We start from the raw sequence: 19,865 nt of genomic DNA, 5'->3' as shown, positions 1-19,865 counted from the left end.
TGAATTAAAAAGCAGAACCTAAGGCAAGGTAATAAGTTCTGGAATTACTACTTGAGCCACATGCAAACTGATGCAAATTAGAGACCTAAATTGGCACAGCGATAAGAAAATTAGGGAAGTAAACATGTGGCTAAGAGATTGGTGTGGGAAAGAGGGATTCCATTTCATGGGACACTGGCATCAGTTTTGGAACCAGGGTGATCTGTACTGATGGGATGGTCTCCACCTGAACCAATCTGGAACCAGTGTTCTGGCAAAAAGAATAAATAGGGTGGACTTTAAACTTGTGAGTTTGGGGGGGGGCGGGGCGGGGGGGGGTGAAGAAGGAGGGAAAGGGAAAGCAACAGGGAGCATGGAGTCAAGAAGATAGATAAGCAGCAGATTAGCATTAAGAACACGGGAGAGGCTGGACCGGCCGTTATCTCTGGATGAGCTGACCAAGGCCCTCGAGTCCTTCGAAAAGAATAAAACTCCCGGAAGCGACGGCTCTATTCTGCTCTTTGGAACTTGATTGGCCAGGACCTGCTGGAGGTGTATGTCAGTATGCTTCTGGTGGGTACCATGAGCAAATCCATGAGGAAAGGCATCATCACCTTCATCTACAAGGGGAGAGGAAGGAAATTAGAAATTGGAGACCAATCTCACTATTAAACTTGGATTACAAAATCTTGTCAAAGATCATCACCAATCGGGTCAGGTCTGCTCTGGGATTGGTGATTCACCCTGACAACCGGGCAGGAAGATCGCTGAGGGTCTCACACTCGCCAGGGATACGATTGCCTATGTGCAGGATAAGGGGGTAGACACCTGCTTCATGAGCCTGGACCAGGAGAAAGCCTTTGACAGGATATTGCATGTGTATATGAGGGATGTTCTCTCCAAAATGTGCTTTGGGGAGGGAATCTGCAATTGGATCAGACCGCTCTACACCAACATTGCCAGTGCAATCTCAATCAATGGGTGGGAATCAGATAGCTTCCCAGTCAGAGTTGGAGTCAGGCAGGGCTGCCCTCTCTCTCCTGCCGAGTTTGTGCGCTGCATAGAGCCATTTGCCGAGTCCATCAGGAAGGATGCGAGCCTGAGAGGGGTGACTATTCCTGGCAGTGGTGGCCTACAGGTTAAGGCCTCCTTGTACATGGATGACGTTGCCATTTTCTGCTCAGATCCGCTGTCCGTGCACAGATTCATGTGCATGTGTGACCAGTTCGAACGGGCCTCGGGGCCAAGGTAAACCAAGGCAAGAACGAGGCCATGCACTTTGAGAACTGGGTCGACCAATCCTCGATCCCCTTCACCATCAGGACTGACCACCTGAAGGTGCTGGATATTTGGTTCTGAGGATGCGCCAAGTCTTGGGAGGAGTGAATCAGTAAAGTGAGGCAGAAACTAGGCAGATGGGAGCAACGGTCGCTCTTCATCATGGGAAAAAACCTGGTCATCAGGTGTGAGGTACTGTCAGTGTTGTTATATATGGCATAGGTCTGGCCTATTCCCAGAACCTGTGCCACCGCAGTCACCCGGGCCATCTTCCACTTCATGTGGAGATTAAAGATGGATCAGATCCGAAGGGACACCACGTATAAAGATCTGGGCAACGGGGAGAAAAACACGGCCAATGCCACCCTCACCCTGATGGCCACCTTTGTGTGTGGATTCCCGGAACACAAACACCAAGTGTCACTACGTACTGAGGTTCTACCTGTCTCCGGTGTTGCTAAGGATGGGCCTGTCTCGCTGCCACGGAATGCTCCAAGCAGTTGACCATTCCGTATCACTTGTCCTTCATGGAGAAATTTATGAAGTAAAACATCTTTGACCACAAGTCCATCAGGAAGTGATCAGCACGTCATGTCCTTGAGACCATTCGGGAAAAGGAGAGGGCGGATCCTATTGAACGGTTCCCTGGGCAGACTGTCAAGGTCATTTGGCAGAATGCCTTATCCCCAAAACTTTCAAAACATGGTTTGGCTGGTGGTGAGAAGAGGTCTGCCGGTGAGATCCTTTATGCACGCCTGGACTCTCTGCCCCACTGCACATTGCCCTAGAAGCAGCTGTGGAGGGGAAGAGACGGTCACACACCTCCTTCTGGAATGTGCCTATTCAAAGGAAGTCTGGAGAGGAACGCAGAGGTGTTTGTCGAGGTTCATCCCGAGCAGCTCCGTGACGTGGGACTCCGTGCTCTACGGTCTGTTCTCAGGGACGCACACCGAGACGTACATCAACTTGCCTGGAGGATCATCAACTCGGTGAAAGACGCTCTTTGGTCTGCCCGAAACCTGTTGATCTTCCGGCTGAAGGAGTTGACCGAGTGAGTGTTGCAGACTGGCACATTCCAAGGTTCAGGACTACATGCTGAGGGATGCGCTGAAGCTTGGGGTAGCTGCCACCAAGGCGAGGTGGGGAAAGACCACCATGTAAGGTCTGCCTGCCTAAGAAGAACAGGGGGCCCAGTCAGTAGTTGGGCTCCGCTGATGCCTCAGCAGAATATCTGGATAGTCAATGATTATGAATGTACGAATGATTAATTCCGATTTGTATGTAAAGAAATGGAATGTTTACATATGTATGGCATCACCAAAATAATTTTAATGAATAAAGTATATTTTTGAAATTAAAAAAAATGTGTGCAGGGTTTAAGTTCGAGGCAGACAAGGAATGAAGCAAAAAGGAAGGATAACTTAGGACATATTACGAGAGGTGATGGAAATCATGAGGTTAAGAAAATTAGCAATAAGGTGCTTTACCTGAATGCTCGTAGTATTGGTAACAAAGTAGATGAATTAACAGCATAAATCATCGTGAATGATTATGATGTGGTAGGCATCACAGAGACACGATTGTAGGGGGTTCAGGACTGGCAGTTAAACATCCAAGGATTTACAACTTATTAAAAAGACAGAGGTGGGTAGAGGGGGCGGGGTTGCCTTGTTAGTTAAGAATGAAATTAAATCTATGGCACTGAATAACATAGGGTCAGATGAGGTAGAGTCTGTGTGGTTGGAGTTGAGGAACTACAAAGGCAAAAACACCATAATGGGAGTTATGTACAGATCTCTCAGTTGTGGTCAGGGCCATAGGCATAAGATGTACCAGAAAAATTGATAGGACATGTCAGAAAGGCAAGATCACGGTGATCATGGGGGATTTCATATGCAAATAGACTGGGTGAATAATGTTGCCTCGGATCCAAAGAAAGGCAATTCATGACATGCTTACAGGGTGGCTTTTTGGAACAGTTTGTGATGGTTCCCACAAGGGAGCAGGCTAATCTGGACTTAGTGCTATGTAATGAGCCAGACTTTATAAAATATCTTAAAGTAAGGAAACACTTAGGAGGCAGCGATCATAATATGGTAGAGTTCAGCCTGCAGTTTGAAAGAGAGAAGGCAAAATCAGATGCAAAGGTGTTATAGTTAAATAAAGGTAATTACAAGAGCATGAGAGAGAAACTGACAAAAATCAAGTGGAAGCAGAGCCTCGTGGGGAAGACAGCAGAGCAACAATGGCAGGAGTTTCTCGATGTAATTTAGGACTCAGTACAGAGGTTCACCTCAAAGAAAAGAAAGTTTATCCTGGGGAGGGGGGTTACACAGCCATGGCTGACAAAGGAAGTCAGGAAATGTATCAAAGAAAAAGAAAGAAGAGAACCTATAAAGTGGCCAAGAGCACTGGGAAATCAGAAGATTGGGAAGACTACAAAAACAGAGAATAACAAAAAAGAGAAATAAGGAAGCAGAGGATCAAATATGAAAGGTAAGCTTGCCAGTAATATTAGAAATGATAGTAAGTTTCTGTCAATACATAAGAAATAAATGAGAGGCAAAAGTAGAAATTGGGCTGCTCCAAATTGATGTAGGAAGGCTAGTGATGAGAGATAAGGAAATAGCTGAAGAATTTAATAAATACTTTTTGTGTCAATCTTCACAGTGGAAGATGTGAGTAATATCCCAACAATTAAGGAGAGTCAAGGGGCAGAGTTGAGTATGGTAGCCATTACAAAAGAGAAAGTGCTAGAAAAGCTGAAAGGTCTAAAAATTGATAAATCTTCTGGCCTGGATGGGCTACACCCTAGAGTTCTGAGGGAGGTGACTGAAGAAATAGCGTGGGCGTTGGTTGGTTGTAATCTTTCAAAAATCACTGGAATCAGGGAAAGTCCCAGATGATTGGAAAAATTGCTGTTGTTCAAGAAAGGATCAAGACAAAAGATGGAAAATTATAGGCCAATTAGCCTTATGTCAGTTGTAGGTAAAATTCTAGAATCCATCGTTAAGGATGAGATTTCTAAATTCTTAGAAGTGCAGGGTTGGATTAGAACAAATCAACATGGATTTAGTAAGGGGAGGTCGAGCCTGACAAACCTGTTACAATTCTTCGAGGAGGCAACAAGTAGGTTAGACCAGAGAAATCCAGTGGATGTTATCTATCTAGACTTCCAAAAGGCCTTGATAAGGTGCCTCACGGAAAGCTTCTGAGTAAGGTGAGGGTCCACGATGTTCAAGGTGAGCTACTGGCATGGATTGAGGATAGGCTGTCTGACAGAAGGCAGAAAGTTGGAATAAAAGGTTCTTTTTCGGAATGGCAGCTAGTGACAAATGGTGCCCCGCAGGGTTCAGTGTTGGGGCCGCAGCTGTTCACTTTATATATTAATGAACTGGATGAAGGGACTGGGGGCATTTTGGTGAAGTTTGCTGATGATACGAAGTTAGGCTGACAGGCAGGTAGTTCTGAGAAGGTGGGGAGGCTGTGGAAAGATTTAGACAGATTAGGAGAGTCGTCCAAGAAATGGCTGATGAAATTCAATGTGAGCAAATGTGAGGTCTTGCACTTTGGAATAAAGAATACAGGCATGGACTATTTTCTAAACGGTGAAAAAATTCATAAAGCCAAAGTACAAAGGGATCTGGGAGTGCTAGTCCAGGATTATCTAAAGGTTAACTTGCAGGTTGAGTCCGTGGTTAAAAAAGCAAATGTGGGGATCTAAGATGGCGCCGATCTGAGAAGATCACACTGCAGAGCTTCGCATCGCAGCAGCAGGTGGTCCTTTAAACCACCCAACCCAGATCATCAGGATTTCTTGGGGTACTGGAAAGATTGTGGAGCCCCAAGAAACATTTCAAAATTGACTTACCTGTATTTTCAGCTGTCCAGAAATGCCTAAAAAGGGAGGAGGAGCATCGGAGGCTGGGCCAGCAGCTCAGCCTGCAGCAGCCTCAGAGCAGATTACTCTCCAAGACCTGGTGAACCAGCTCTCGAAATCTCGCGAGATGTTGGGGAAACAGATTGAAGAGAAGCTGGCTCCAGTCTCTCTCATGCTGCAGAAGCATGAGCAGCAGCTGGGAGACCTGGAGAAGAGGATGGAAGAGGTGGAGCACAGGGTCACAGTGGTGGAAGCTGATGCCAGTTCATTCAAGGAAGAGATCCAAGCCCTGAAGACGCAGGTTCGCAATTTGGTTGACCAAGTGGATGATCTTGAAAATGGGGGCAGGAGAAAAAAACATTCGGATCATCGGTCTGCCCGAGGGTAAGGTTGGTGAGCAACCTGCGGAATTTGTTGAAGATTGGCTTCCAAAATTCCTTGACTTGGAGACTGGCATGAGAGGATTGAAGATAGAGAGGGCTCACCGGGTCGCAGCACAGAGGTCGGGTCTGGGTCAACACCCTCGTCCTTTCCTGGTGTGGTTCCATCATTACCGGGATAAGGAGAGAGTCATGGAGGCTTCCAGACTCCAGGGGAAGGATCCAAAGGCCCTAATTTAGGAGGGGTCTAAGATCATGTTGTTTCAGGACTTTTCAGCGGCGGTGATCCAGAAATGAAAATCGTATGATGGTGTCAAGAGAAGATTGAAGGAGCTTGGGATTCAGTACTCCCTGAGATATCCAGCAGCGCTTCGGATCACCTCAGACGGATCCATGCATCTTTTTGACACAAGAGACTTTGTGGACAAACTAACCTAAGTTAAACAATTGTAATATGTATAAATATTGTTGTTTGGGTATGCGTTTATCATTCTGTAAAAGAAATGGAGGTTTTTCCCCCTTTTTTTTTAAAACCTCTATTGATAATAATTTGGTTCAAACTATGTCTGGTGGTGGTTAAGATGTACATTTTAAATTTCTAAGTTAGGACAAACCAAAGGATGGGTGGGGTATTTATTCCCCTTTTTATTAATAAAAGAATTTTTTTTCAATCATATTGATATTCTATGGGGTGTTTATTCTTTTTAGCTTGTGCTTGCGATGCGGCTCTCGCTGGGAGAAGTGAAGGCGGTTGAGATAGTTAGATGCCTATTTATGGGCAGTTCGGGATGGGTAGTTGCCCCCTCCTGGTAGGGGGTGAGTTCCCCTACTCAGCGCTATTGGCGCTTTACATGTTGGTTTGTTTTCTGGTTTTTTATGTTTTTTATTTTTAATAAATTTGTATGTTTGTTAAATGTAGTGGTTTTAGTTTATGTAGTTTTTATATTTGGTGGATCATGCAACACTAAGGCTCAGCAATTTGTGGTTCGGGTTCCTCCTCTCTGGAATTTAAATGTAATTGCAGAAGATTATGGCTAATGATTTGATTAAATGGTGTACCTGGAATATCAAGGGAAGTCACTCACCAATTAAGAGGAAGAAGGTACTCTTGAGTCTTAGAAAGGAGAAGGTGGATATTGCTTTGTTACAGGAGACACATTTGGATGACAAGGAGCATCTGAAATCACAGCAGAATTGGCTTTGACCGAGTTTATACTGGTTAGGAAAAATCTCTCATTTAAATTGTTGGAATGTGTTAAAGACACATACCGGAGGTTGGTAATTCTTAAAGTCTTGATAAATGGAGAAGAATATGGCATTTTAAATGTTTATTGTCCCCCAGCTCATCCTCTTAAATTCTTGGTAGATGCTTCTTCTAAACTGATAAGTCTCAAGTCTCGGCACATCATTATAGGGGGAGATTTTAACTGCCTCATGGACCCCACAGTAGATAGGTTGCAAAGGTCCCTCGATACCCTCTGCACAAACTAAACAGTTATTGGGTTTGTGTGGGGATTTAGGATTGGTGGACGTCTGGAGGTGTCTCCACTCTACAGGTAGGGATTTCATGTTTTTCTCCAATCCGCACAGATGTCACACGAAGATTGATTTTTTTTTTCTGACCCCTGCGGTAACTCTGGATCTGGTGGCATCCTGTACGATTGGTAATATTGCCATCTTAGATCATGGTCCAGTGTACCTCATGGTTAAAATTAAGGATGTTACAGTGGATTCAAGGTACTGGCGAATGAACCCCTTTATTCTCATGGACAGCAAGTTTGTGGAGTATTTCTCTAGGGAATTTCGGGCATTCCTAGACATCAACATAGGCTCGGTTGATAGCTCATCTGTTCTCTGGGAAACTGCCAATGCTTATGCCAGAGGGTTAGTTATTTCATATTCCACAAGTAGGAAGCGGCAGAAGGGTGAGCAGCAATGTCTCCTTGAAGCACGGTTGAAGGCAGCCGAAAAGGCCTATTTTGACAGACCCTCGTTGGTCAAACTACAGAGGATTACGGCACTGCGGTCTGCACTAAATTCCGTGCTCACGCAGACGGCAAAGAAGGAGCTGGCTTTTGCAAAGCAAAGGTTATACGAGCATGGTGACAAGCCAGGCAAATACTTAACATTGTTGAAACGTTATTGCTGGAACAGCACAGCAGGTCAGGCAGCATCCAGGGAACAGGAGATTCGACGTTTCGGGCACAGGCCCTTCTTCAGGAATGAGCAGAGAGTGTTCAGCAGGAGAAGATAAAAGGTAGGGAGGAGGGACTTGGAGGAGGGGCGTTGGAAATGTGATAGGTGGAAAGAGGTCAAGGTGAGGGTGATAGGTCGGAGTAGGATGGAGGCGGAGAGGTCAAGAAGAAGACTGCAGGTCAGGAAGGCGGTGCCGGGCTGGAGGGATTCGGCTGAGACAAGGTGGGGGGAGGGGGGATGAAGAAACTGGTGAAGTCCAAGTTCATCCCCTGTGGTTGGAGGGTTCCCAGTCGGAAGATAAGACCCTCCTCCTCCGACCGTCGCGTTGTTGTGGTTTGGCGGTGGAGGAGTCCAATGACCTGCATATCCTCGGTGGAGTGGGAGGGGGAGTTGAAATGCTGTGCTACAGGGTGGTTGGGTTGGTTCGTCCGGGTGGCCCAGAGGTGCTCTCTGAATCGCTCCGCAAGTAGGCGGCCTGTCTCCCCAATATAGAGGAGGCCACACCGGCTGCAGCGGATGCAGTAGATGATGTGGGTGGAGGTGCAGGTGATATGGAAGTTTCCTTAATGAATTGACACGGTCCTGTCCCCATTAGACCAAGAATTGACACGGTCCTGTCCCCATTAGACCAAGAATTGACACGGTCCTGTCCCCATTAGACCAAGAACTCCCCACCTACGTTCGTGACACCACCCACGCCCTCCACCTCCTCCAGGATTTCCGCTTCCCCGGTCCCCAACGCCTCATCTTCACCATGGACATCCAGTCCCTGTACCCCTCCATCCCCCATCACGAAGGACTCAAAGCACTCCGCTTCTTCCTTTCCCGCCGTACCACCCAGTACCCTTCCACCGACACCCTCCTTCGACTGACCGAACTGGTCCTCACCCTGAACAACTTTTCTTTCCAATCCTCCCACTTTCTCCAAACAAAAGGAGTAGCCATGGGCACCAGCATGGGCCCCAGCTATGCCTGCCTCTTCGTAGGGTATGTGGAACAATCCATCTTCCGCAACTACACTGGCCCCACCCCCCATCTTTTCCTTCGCTACATTGATGACTGTATCGGCGCTACCTCGTGCTCCCACGAGGAGGTTGAACAGTTCATCCACTACACTAACACCTTCCACCCCGACCTCAAATTCACCTGGACAGTCTCGGACTCCTCCCTCCCCTTCCTAGACCTTTCTGTTTCTATCTCAGGCGACCGAATCAACACGGACATCTACTACAAACCAACCGACTCCCACAGCTACCTGGACTACACCTCCTCCCATCCTGCCCCCTGTAAAAACGCCATCCTATTCTCCCAATTCCTTCGTCTCCGCCGCATCTGCTCCCAGGAGGACCAGTTCAAAATACGTACAACACAGATGGCCTCCTTCTTCAAGGACCGCAATTTCCCCCCCGACGTGGTCGACGGTGCCCTCCACCGCATCTCCTCCACTTCCCGCTCCTCCGCCCTTGAGCCCCGCCCCTCCAACCGCCACCAGGACAGAACCCCACTGGTCCTCACCTACCACCCCACCAATCTCCATGTACAGCGCATCATCCGCCGTCACTTCCGCCACCTCCAAACAGACCCCAGCACCAAGGATATATTTCCCTCCCCTCCCCTATCAGCTTTCCGTGGAGACCACTCTCTCCGCGACTCCCTTGTCAGATCCACACCCCCCACCGACCCAACCTCCACACCCGGCACCTTCCCTTGCAACCGCAGGAGGTGCAACACTTGCGCCCACACCTCCCCCCTCACTTCTCTCCAAGGCCCCAAAGGAAACTTCCATATCCGCCACAGATTCACCTGCACCTCCACCCACATCATCTACTGCATCCGCTGCAGCCGGTGTGGCCTCCTCTATATTGGGGAGACAGGCCGCCTACTTGCGGAGCGATTCAGAGAGCACCTCTGGGCCACCCGGACGAACCAACCCAACCACCCTGTAGCACAGCATTTCAACTCCCCCTCCCACTCCACCGAGGATATGCAGGTCATTGGACTCATCCACCGCCAAACCACAACAACGCGACGGTCGGAGGAGGAGCGTCTTATCTTCCGACTGGGAACCCTCCAACCACAGGGGATGAACTTGGACTTCACCAGTTTCTTCATCCCCCCTCCCCCCACCTTGTCTCAGCCGAATCCCTCCAGCCCGGCACCGCCTTCCTGACCTGCAGTCTTCTTCTTGACCTCTCCGCCTCCATCCTACTCCGACCTATCACCCTCACCTTGACCTCTTTCCACCTATCACATTTCCAACGCCCCTCCTCCAAGTCCCTCCTCCCTACCTTTTATCTTCTCCTGCTGAACACTCTCTGCTCATTCCTGAAGAAGGGCCTGTGCCCGAAACGTCGAATCTCCTGTTCCCTGGATGCTGCCTGACCTGCTGTGCTGTTCCAGCAATAAAGTTTCAACTTTGATCTCCAGCATCTGCAGACCTCACTTTCTCCTCGAAAATACTTAACATACCTTGCCAGAAAGAGAAGTGCCCCACAAACCATTACAAGGGTCTGGGAACCTAACATGTGATTCTAAAAAAGATTAACGTGGCGTTCCAGAGATTCTACTCTAAATTATATCAGTCTGAGAATTGTGAGGAGGGGCAGGCCAAAATGGAATCCATTTTTAAGAGATCTGAAGCTTCCGGATTTGACTCCCGAACAACAGTCCTTTCTCAATGCCCCATTATCAGAGCAAGAAGTGCAGGAAGCTGTGAGGCTTCAGAGTGGAAAGGCACCCGGTCCTGATGGACTTCCCAGTGAATTCTATAAGTATTTATAAGTATACGGTCAGGCCCGATGCTGACTATGTTTAATGATTCATACAGTCATGTTTGTCTCCCACCATCTCTGAGAGAGGCCAATATTTCACTTATCCTTAAAAAAGGGAAGGATCCGGAAGACTGTGCTTCATACAGGCCCATCTCGCTCTTAAATGTGGACTTTAAGATCCTTTCTAAGGCTCTTGCGTTTAGGCTGGAGACTGTGTTACCTTCTATTATCAAAGAGGATCAGACGGGCTTCATAAAGGGTCGCAGATCCTCCAATAACGTTAGGAGGCTGCTTAACGTAAGTCAAGCATGCCAACAGCAGTCAATACAGGGATTGGTGATTTCTTTAGATGCAGAGAAGGCATTTGACTGAGTTGAGTGGCCGTATCTTTCCTATACTCTAGACCGGTTTGGTCTGGGCGAAGTTTTCATAAGATGGGTAAAGGTTCTCTACAGTGTACCGCTCGCTGCGCTCATTACCAACGGGGTACGATCAAGCAATTTTAATATTTCTAGGGGCAGCCGGCAGGTCTGTCCCCTTTCACCATTACTTTTTATGTTGGTGATTGAACCGTTGGCAGAGGCCATTCGTGGGGATCTCAATATATCAGCTCCAGAAGTGGGGTCAAAATTACATAAGATCTCGTTGTATGCAAGTGATGTTCTAATTTTCTTGACAAATCCAGCAGTTTCAGTGCCTTGCCTGATACAATGCATTCATGCATTTGACGCTTTTTCAGAGTATAAGATTAATTTTGCTAAATCAGAAGCTATGCCTATGGGTGGTCTTACGAAAGAGTTGGCTCTTGAGAGTGACTATAGATTCCCATTTAGGTGGTCACAGGGGTGTTTGGTGTATTTGGGCATATTCATTATTCCAGTTCTGGATTGGCTGTTCAAAGCCAATTTTACTCGATTATTTGAAAAAATTAAACAAGATCTCCAAAGATGAGAGGCACTTCCAGTCTCATGATTGGGTCGGATAGCGCTTATTAAGATGAATATTCTCCCTCGTTTGCGATACCCTATACGGATGCTCCCCCTGATTTTCAATAAACAAACACTTAGGTGACTGAACGGTTGGTTAAGCTCTTTATCTGGCACTGTAAATGGCCCCTCATTAAATTAGGCAAACTGCAGTTGCCTCACAGATTGGGGAAGAGTCGACCTTCCGGACATTAAGAATTACCAATTAAGCTTGCTTTTGACCTACGTAAGTGATTGGGTTTGTGGGGACCCTCTTTCAATATGGCTAGATATCGAAGTCTCACAGGCAAGGTGCCCCCTTAACAGTTTGCAGTTTTTGGACAAGGTGAGGACAGTTAGGGAATACTGCCATTACCCAATAGTCATCAATACTGTTAAAGCATGGAGGGCAATTGGGCAGAGGGAAGGTAATATTGGCAAAACATCTTTGTTTACACCTTTAGTGGGTATGCCGAGTTTTCAACCAGGTATGATAGATTCAGGATTTAAACGTTGGGCAGCTAGGGGTATATCTTGCATGGGTGATTTATTTGAGGGAGATGTAATGATGTCCCTTGATCAGTTAGTACGGAAGTATAAGTTCCCTAATAGAGACCTTTCATTTTTTTCCAAGTTAGGGATTTTATTAAAAAAAAGACCACACTTTTGACTGATCCCTACAAATGTGACATAGAAAGAGGGGTTCTAAGGGCTAAGTACACTCTCTGTCAGTACTCTATATCACCAATTGGGGGGGTGCCACCTCAGATGAGTCTAATCGACTCTGCAAGATGTGGGAAAGAGAGCTGGGTGTTGAAGTTTCTTCAGAGGCATGGGAGGATATTTGGGAGAATGCAAGGAAGATATCAATTTGCAATAGGACCCATGCTTTACAGTTGAAGATTCTCCACAGGGTCCACTTAGCCCCAGACCGTTTGTCAAAATTTAAACCAGGAGTATCTTCAGCATGCCCCTAGTGCAAGGTCTGTACGGGTACTCTTACCCATTGTCTTTGGTCTTGTGACAGACTTCAAACATATTGGAGCGCTGTGGTGGGTGCAATGGAGAGGATTTTAGGTGTAGGGGTGGAGAAGGATCCTATTTCACTCCTTTTGGGCATACCCATTGTATTTCCTGCAGACTCGCATAAGGCAAAACTTTTCAATATTCTTACATTCTGTGCAAGGAAGAATATCTTGCTAGGTTGGATATCAGAAAACCCCTCAGGCCTGTCGGGTTGGCGGAAGATTGTTATGGAGCATATTCCCCTGGATTTTCTCACAAATGTGGTACACCACAAAACTGAGAATTTTTACAAGACATGGCAACCCTTTTTGAAATACCAGGACACAGATTTATCTGCCACACTAACAAGGGCTTTTATATAGCTGCAATGATTGTGTTTCATGAGTTCAATATCCAGGGAGGAGGAACTGTGAATGTATGAGTGTTTTGTTTGGCTGAGCTGAGTTATTACTATTTATTTGTTGTTAGGTATTTATTTAGTTAGTTAAATAGCTAGTTTAGTTTTTTTTTAAATTTTATACTTCGCTATATATGTTTATACATTCGTATAGGAGGGTGGGTTGGGGAATTTTTTTTATTATTTGGGTTTAGTTTTGTACTTTTTTTGTACTGTTTTGAATTGCATTGTTTTGTATTTGTTGTAATTTTAAAAATCTATTTTTTCTTAATAAAAATATTATAAAAAAAAGCAAATGTAATGTTGTCATTTATCTCAAGAGGGTTGGAATGCAAGAGCAGCAATTTGCAACTGAGACTTTATAAAGCTCTGGTTAAGTCCCATTTAGAATACTATGTCCAGTTTTGGGCCCCACATCTCAGGAAGGACAAACTGGCACTGCAGCGGGACAAAGATTCACAGATGATCCCTGGAATGGCAGGGCTAATCTATAATGAACGGCTAAGGATCCTGGGATTGTATAGATTAGAGTTTAGAAGGTTGAGGGGAGATCGAATAGAAACTTACAAGATAATGCATGGCTTAGAAATGGTGAACGCTGGGAATTTGTTTCCATCAGGCGGGATACTAGGACCCGTGGGCACAACCTTAGAATTAGAATTTAAAACGGAAAGGAGGAGACATTTCTTCAGCCAGAGTGTGGTGGGCCAGTGGAATTCACTGCCACAGAGCGCAGTGGAGGCCGGGACGTTAAACATCTTCAAGGCAGAGATTGATAAACTCTTAATCTCGCAAGGAATTAAGGGAAACGGGGAGAGCGTGGGTAAGTGGTGTTGAAAAGCCCATCAGCCATGCTCGAATAGCGGAGTAGACTCGATGGGCCAAATGGCCTTACTTTCACTCCTATGTCTTGTGGTCTAAATGATTAGCTCAAAGATTGGTATAGGAGAAACAAGTTCTGATTCATGGGGTACTGGAATCAGTACTGAGAAAAGAAAGCTGTTCTGAAGGGATATCCTGGTAAATTATACATTTAGGATTGTAGATAGGTATATTAGTTTTTAGGAGAATTCAATTGTAGGGAAGTTTAAAAATACGAAAGAAATGAAAGGGCAGAGGATACAGGGCAGTGAAGAAGTGAATGATAATTAAAGTGTGACAGGAAGGGTAGAACAGAAGAATGCAGCAGAAATTTAAACCAGAGTAAGTGTGATGTAAAACATCCAAAGCATAAGGTCTTTATCCAAATGCATGTAGCATTTGTAAACAGATAGATGAGTTGACAGCACAAACAGACATAAATGAATATGACTTGATAGCTACTAAGGAGATGTGGTTGCAGGACGACCAAGTGGGAACTCAATATTCAACGATATTCATCATTCCAGAAGAATAGGCAAAATGGTGCTTTTCCAGAACCACTAATCTAGGAAAAGGAAAGGAAGTTGGGTAACATTTTAATAAAGGATGCTATCAGTACAGTGGTGGGTCATCATTTAGTTGCAACAGATTATGATGTGGAATCTATTTGGGTGGAAATAAGAAATACCAAGAGAAAGATGTTATGGTGGAGGTGATCTATAGATCCCCAAAGAGTTGCCTCACTGTAGGACAAGTATAAATTAGGAAATAATGAAGGCATGTAGCAAGGGCAGCACCGAGGGATCTGAATTAGCATGTAGGTGCAGCAACTGATTAAGACAGCAAAAAAAATTTAATGGTTAGAGTTTAAAAATAGGAAAGCCGTATTATAACGGTACAGGCTGTTGGCGAGGCTGCATCTGAAGTACTGTGTAGCTTTGTTGCTTGTATTTAAGAAAGGATGCACTTCCTTTGCAGGCAGTTCAGAAGAGATTCATTAGGCCTGGAAATAAAGGGGTTGGCTTATCAAGAATGATTGAACATTTTTATTCATTAGAGTTCAAAAAAATGAGAGGTGAGGTAAAAACCAAGACTGCAGATGCTGGAAACCAGATTCTGGATTAGTGGTGATGGAAGAGCACAGCAGTTCAGGCAGCATCCAAGGAGCTTCGAAATCGACATTTCTGCATCTGGTTTCCAGCATCTGCAGTCATTGTTTTTACCTCGTTGATTTTAACCCTACTGCGAATCCTCTTGCAAGGATGCCTGCCTTGAAGAAGTTTTCCTCCTCTCTCTACAAGAATCTCAGATCACTGCAACTCCCAGTTCATTTCCTCTGCCCTGAAGCTACTCTATGCTACTTTCTCCCCACCCCACCCTCCTCTAGCTTATCTCTCCACGCTTCAGGTTCACTGCCTTTATTCCTGATGAAGGACTTTTGCCCGAAACGTCGATTTCGAAGCTCCTTGAATGCTGCCTGAACTGCTGTGCTCTTCCAGCACCACTAAACCAGAAAATGAGGGGTGATCTGAGTGACACACAAGATTCTGGTGGGGCTTGACAGTAAATGTTGAGAAGATGTTTCCACTACTGGGGAAATCTCAAACTAGGGTAGAGTTACAGAATAAGGGAAGATCTGTTTAAAATGGAGGATGTGAAAGAATTTCTTTTCCCAGAGAGTAGTGAATGTCAGGAATTTCTACTCCAGAGAGATGTGAAGGATAGATCATTGGAAGTATTTAAAGAGATAGGCAGAGTTTTTAAAAATGGGGGATTTAAAAATGACAATGAGCAGGTAGAAAAGATGAGTTGAGGTTTGGGTAAGGTTAATCATGATCTTGTTGAATGGCTGGTCAAGCTCAAGGGGGTCAAATGGTTTACTCCTGCTCCCACTTCTTAGCATTCCAAAAAGGATATTTCTATGTGGAGCTACGCAGGGGCATAGATTTCAATTAATAATTTACATACATACATCTTCACAAAATAGGACTATGCTGGCATTATGGTTAAAATATGAAATGCCAGGTAAGCAACAAGATGAAATAATATAGGATTTAGTATCCTAAAAAGTAAGCAAAATACTAGACCCTGATTAAACATCTCCCACGTTCTTAAGACCTTAGAGGCTCTGAACATTATTTTTCAATTTCCTCTGGCTTTTAGTACATTGATGTACCAATCTATACTGTACATTACATTGTATACAATGTAAAGTTATTAAGTTATGGAAGGAAGGGATGGACTGACTATTCTGCCTAAGTTTGCTGATGTGCAGAATCTTGGAAAATAGTCCGAGGGACTGTGCACATTGTTGGATTTGCAAGATAAGTAGTACCCAGATTCTGATGCACTTCATCTTAGGGTTGCTGTGGTTCTGTTCGCCGAGCTGGAAGTTTTTGTTGCAAACGTTTCGTCCCCTGGCTAGGCGACATCATCAGTGCTTGGGAGCCTCCTGCGAAGCGCTTCTTTGATGTTTCCTCCGGTGTTTATAGTGGTCTGTCCCTGCCGCTTCCGGTTGTCAGTTTCAGCTGTCCGCTGTAGTGGTTGGTATATTGGGTCCTAAACTATGAAAGTAACCACCCCAACACACACACAAACGAAGCTGCATCAGGACACTATTCAAAAGGGCCACAACACACTGCAGTACACCAGAACTGCAAAAAGAAGAGGAGGAACACCTATACAAGGTATTCGCCAAAAATGGATACCCGCGCAACTTCATCAACAGATGCCTAAGAGAAAGACCACAGAACGAGGACATACCACAACCAAAAGGATTAGCCACACTACCATACATCAGGAGCATCTCAGAACTGACAGCCAGACTACTGCGACCCCTAGGACTCATAATGACACACAAACCAACAGCCAAGCTCAGACAACAACTCACCAGAACGAAGGACCCGATACCCAACATGAGCAAAACTAATGTAGTGTACAAAATACCATGCAAGGACTGCACAAAACACTATATAGGACAACCAGGAAGACAGCTAACAATGCGCATACATGAACATCAACCAGCCACGAAACGACACGACCAGCTATCCTTAGTAGCCACAAACGCAGACAACAAGCAACATGAATTCGACTGGGACAACACTACTATCATAGGGCAAGCCAGACAGAGAACAGCCAGGGAATTCCTAGAGGCATGGCATTCATCCACAAACTCCATCAACAAACACATGGACCTGGACCCAATATACCAACCACTACAGCGGACAGCTGAAACTGACAACCGGAAGCGGCAGGGACAGACCACTATAAACACCGGAGGAAACATCAAAGAAGCGCTTCGCAGGAGGCTCCCAAGCACTGATGATGTCGCCTAGCCAGGGGACGAAACGTTTGCAACAAAAACTTCCAGCTCGGCGAACAGAACCACAGCAACGAGCATCCGAGCTACAAATCTTCTCACAAACTTTAAATCCATCTTAGGGTCTTCAAAGAAACGGCTAATATGATAGTTGCTCCATTTGCTTTTACTGTTCCAAAGCTTCCTGGTGAGCTCTTGTTTGCACATTCGCCTGTCTCTGCATGTGTTTCCTCCAAGCGATCAGATTTCCTCCCACAGTCCAAAGATGTTCAAGTTAGGTGAACTGGCCATGCTAAATTGCCCATGGTGTTCACTGATGTGTAGGCTAGATGGATTAGCACAGCAAATGCAGGATTACAGGGATACCATAGGAAGCTGGATGTGGGTGGAATGCTCTTTGGAAGGTCATGTTGACTTGATAGGCTGAATGGCCAGTTTCCACACTGAAGGAGTTCTATGATTATACAATGGTGCTGTCACATTGGAATATAGCAAATCTAACATTTTTATTCAAAAGGGGAAGGTGACAGAAAGCAGGAAACTGTAGGCCAGTTAGCCTAACATCTGTCACAGGAAAAATATTAAAAGCTATTATTAAACAAATTATAGCAAGGCAGTTACATAAACTCAGGTATCGGGGAGAATCAATATGATTTTGTGAAAGGGAAAACATGTTGAATGAATCCTTTGGAGTTCATGAAGGAAGTAATGTTTAGTGGATAAAGGAGAAACAATGGATATACTAAGAATCCTAAAAGATATTTGATCAAGTACCACATCAAAGTTTACTGCTGGAAAAAAAAGCGTTCATGCTATAGATGGAAAGCATTTTGGCAGACTAATGGGTAATCTTTTCCACATTGGCAAATGGCATGCCACAGGGATAAGTGTTGAGACCTCAGCTGTTTAGAATTTATATGAATAACTTGGACGTAGGGTTGGAAGGTATAGTTGCCAAATTTGCTGATAACACAATGATAGGGAGGAAAGTAAATTGTGGAGAGAGAAAAGGCAGCTACAAAAATATACATATGTTATGTAAGTAGGCAAAAATTTGGCAAACAAGAAAAAAAGTGAAATCACCAAGAGTCACTATTTACAAATATATGTATTTGCTGCCACCAGTGAACATACACTTCGTATCACTTTAAATTGTACATTTAAATTGCCTCAAGGAACCATGGAGGGGGCAATCAGGATCCTGGGGGGAAATCTGGATGCAGGAGAGGAGGGTGATTAGAACCCTACAATGAGGGAGTTTTCAGGGGAGAGGGGGACTCCTCACTCTCCACTTTTTTTCCAATTCTCTAATAAAAACCAAAAGAACTGTGAATGTGATAAATCTGAAACAAAATCAAAAGTTCAGCAGCATCTATGGTTAGACATCAGAGTTAACATTTCAGGTTGAGTGAGGATTTGAGTTATGGGGAGAGGCTGAATAGACTGGGACTGTTTCCCCTGGAGCATCAGAGGTCAAGGGGTGACCTTATCGAGGCTTAAAAAAATCATGAGAGGCATGATAGGATAAATAGACATGGTCTTTTCCCTGGGGTGGGAGAGTCCAGAACTAGAGGGCATAGGTTTAGGGTGAGAGGGAAAGATATAAAAGAGACCTAAGTGGCAACTTTTTCACAGAGGGCATTGCATGTATGGAACGAGTTGCCAGAGAAAGTGGTGGAGGCTGGTTCAATTACAGCACTTAGAGGCATCTGGATGGGTATATGAATAGGAAGGATTCAGGGGGATATGGGCTAAGTGCTGGCAAATGGGACTAGATTATGTTGGATATCTGGTCAGCATGGACAAGTTGGACAAAAGGGTCTGTTTCCATCTATGACCCTTCTTCAGAACACTATTCTGATTATTCAGTTCACATATCCCCTCTACTTGTATGAGATCCATGTTTATACAGCAATGCAGGAAATTTGTAATTCAGTACACAGCCAGATGGTTTTGATGTTAGATTACAGACTATAAACAGCAAACTATAAGCTTGTAAACTCCAGCAGGCTGGGTTCTGCTAGTTGTTATATAATCTGCATAGATCATAAATGACTGGTCAATTTTTAAAAGATTACAATATCATGGGTGTCAATAATACAACATTAATGAATAATCAAGTGGATCATGTATGAATTCACTCTCCCCATCTGCAAAATATTTCAACATATAAATAGAAAGCAATTAATGGTAAAAACGTGCGCAAATATAATCGACATTGCAAAGCACTGAAACCTTCTACACGAGTGTCTTCATTAATCAACATTTAACAGCGTTTGCTTGGGAGGGAACTCTTAAAATGATAGACAACTTCAATTTACATAGCACCATCAACGCGCCGAAACACAGCATTTCACTATTAAGTTTTTTTCCCCTCCAAGCAGCATTTCACTGTTAATTTCTTTTTCCCCCTCTTAAGGCAGCATTCTCACTATGAGTTCCTTGTTGTAGCGGTACTGGAAATCATCGGCAAACTAGCAGTTCCACAACAACAGATGTTCAATAAGAGAGGGAGACCTCAAATGCACACGATCTCTCTCGCTATCTGAACAGTTACTGAATTCCCTATAGCAAGGGGCATCCTGCATTGCCACAAATTAAAAAGCCCAGAACGTACCCGCCTGCAGCTTCCTACCTGTAAACTCGCCACCATCTTCCTCCTCTTCATTGGTGGGAACCGCGCTGCATCCTGGGCCCGTAACCAAGGAGCCGCGCTGCATCCTGGGCCCGTAACCAAGGAGCCGCGCTGCATCCTGGGTCCGTAACCAAAACTCTCCTCCTGTTGCTAGGAGGATGGTGGACCCGCCTGTTGT

The 19,865-nt window shown here is 45.0% G+C and overlaps 1 protein-coding gene across 3 annotated transcripts in view; it reads right to left on the bottom strand.

The window, feature by feature from the left end:
• Positions 1-19,714, bottom strand: part of ift52 (intraflagellar transport 52 homolog (Chlamydomonas)) — a 44,631-nt gene extending 24,917 nt beyond the window's left edge. Inside the window, exon 1 of one of the 3 annotated variants that reach the window (XM_087994802.1) lies at positions 19,688-19,714. In XM_087994802.1, coding sequence (XP_087850928.1) covers positions 19,688-19,705 — 18 coding nt within the window. In that variant the 5' untranslated portion in view covers positions 19,706-19,714. Of the gene's footprint in view, positions 1-1,699; positions 1,719-19,687 lie in introns of those variants that run through there. The other 2 variants (XM_043710666.2, XM_087994801.1) reach the window with 2 other exon arrangements.
• Between the last annotated feature and the right edge of the window lie 151 nt (positions 19,715-19,865).

This window comes from Chiloscyllium plagiosum, unplaced genomic scaffold (assembly GCF_037043375.1).
Source record: "Chiloscyllium plagiosum isolate Xiang-an unplaced genomic scaffold, Cpla_swu_hap1 HiC_scaffold_15, whole genome shotgun sequence".
Taxonomy (NCBI): domain Eukaryota; kingdom Metazoa; phylum Chordata; class Chondrichthyes; order Orectolobiformes; family Hemiscylliidae; genus Chiloscyllium; species Chiloscyllium plagiosum.
The sequence above is the reverse complement of the archived record's forward strand: the minus strand, read 5'-3'. Positions and strand labels throughout refer to the sequence as shown.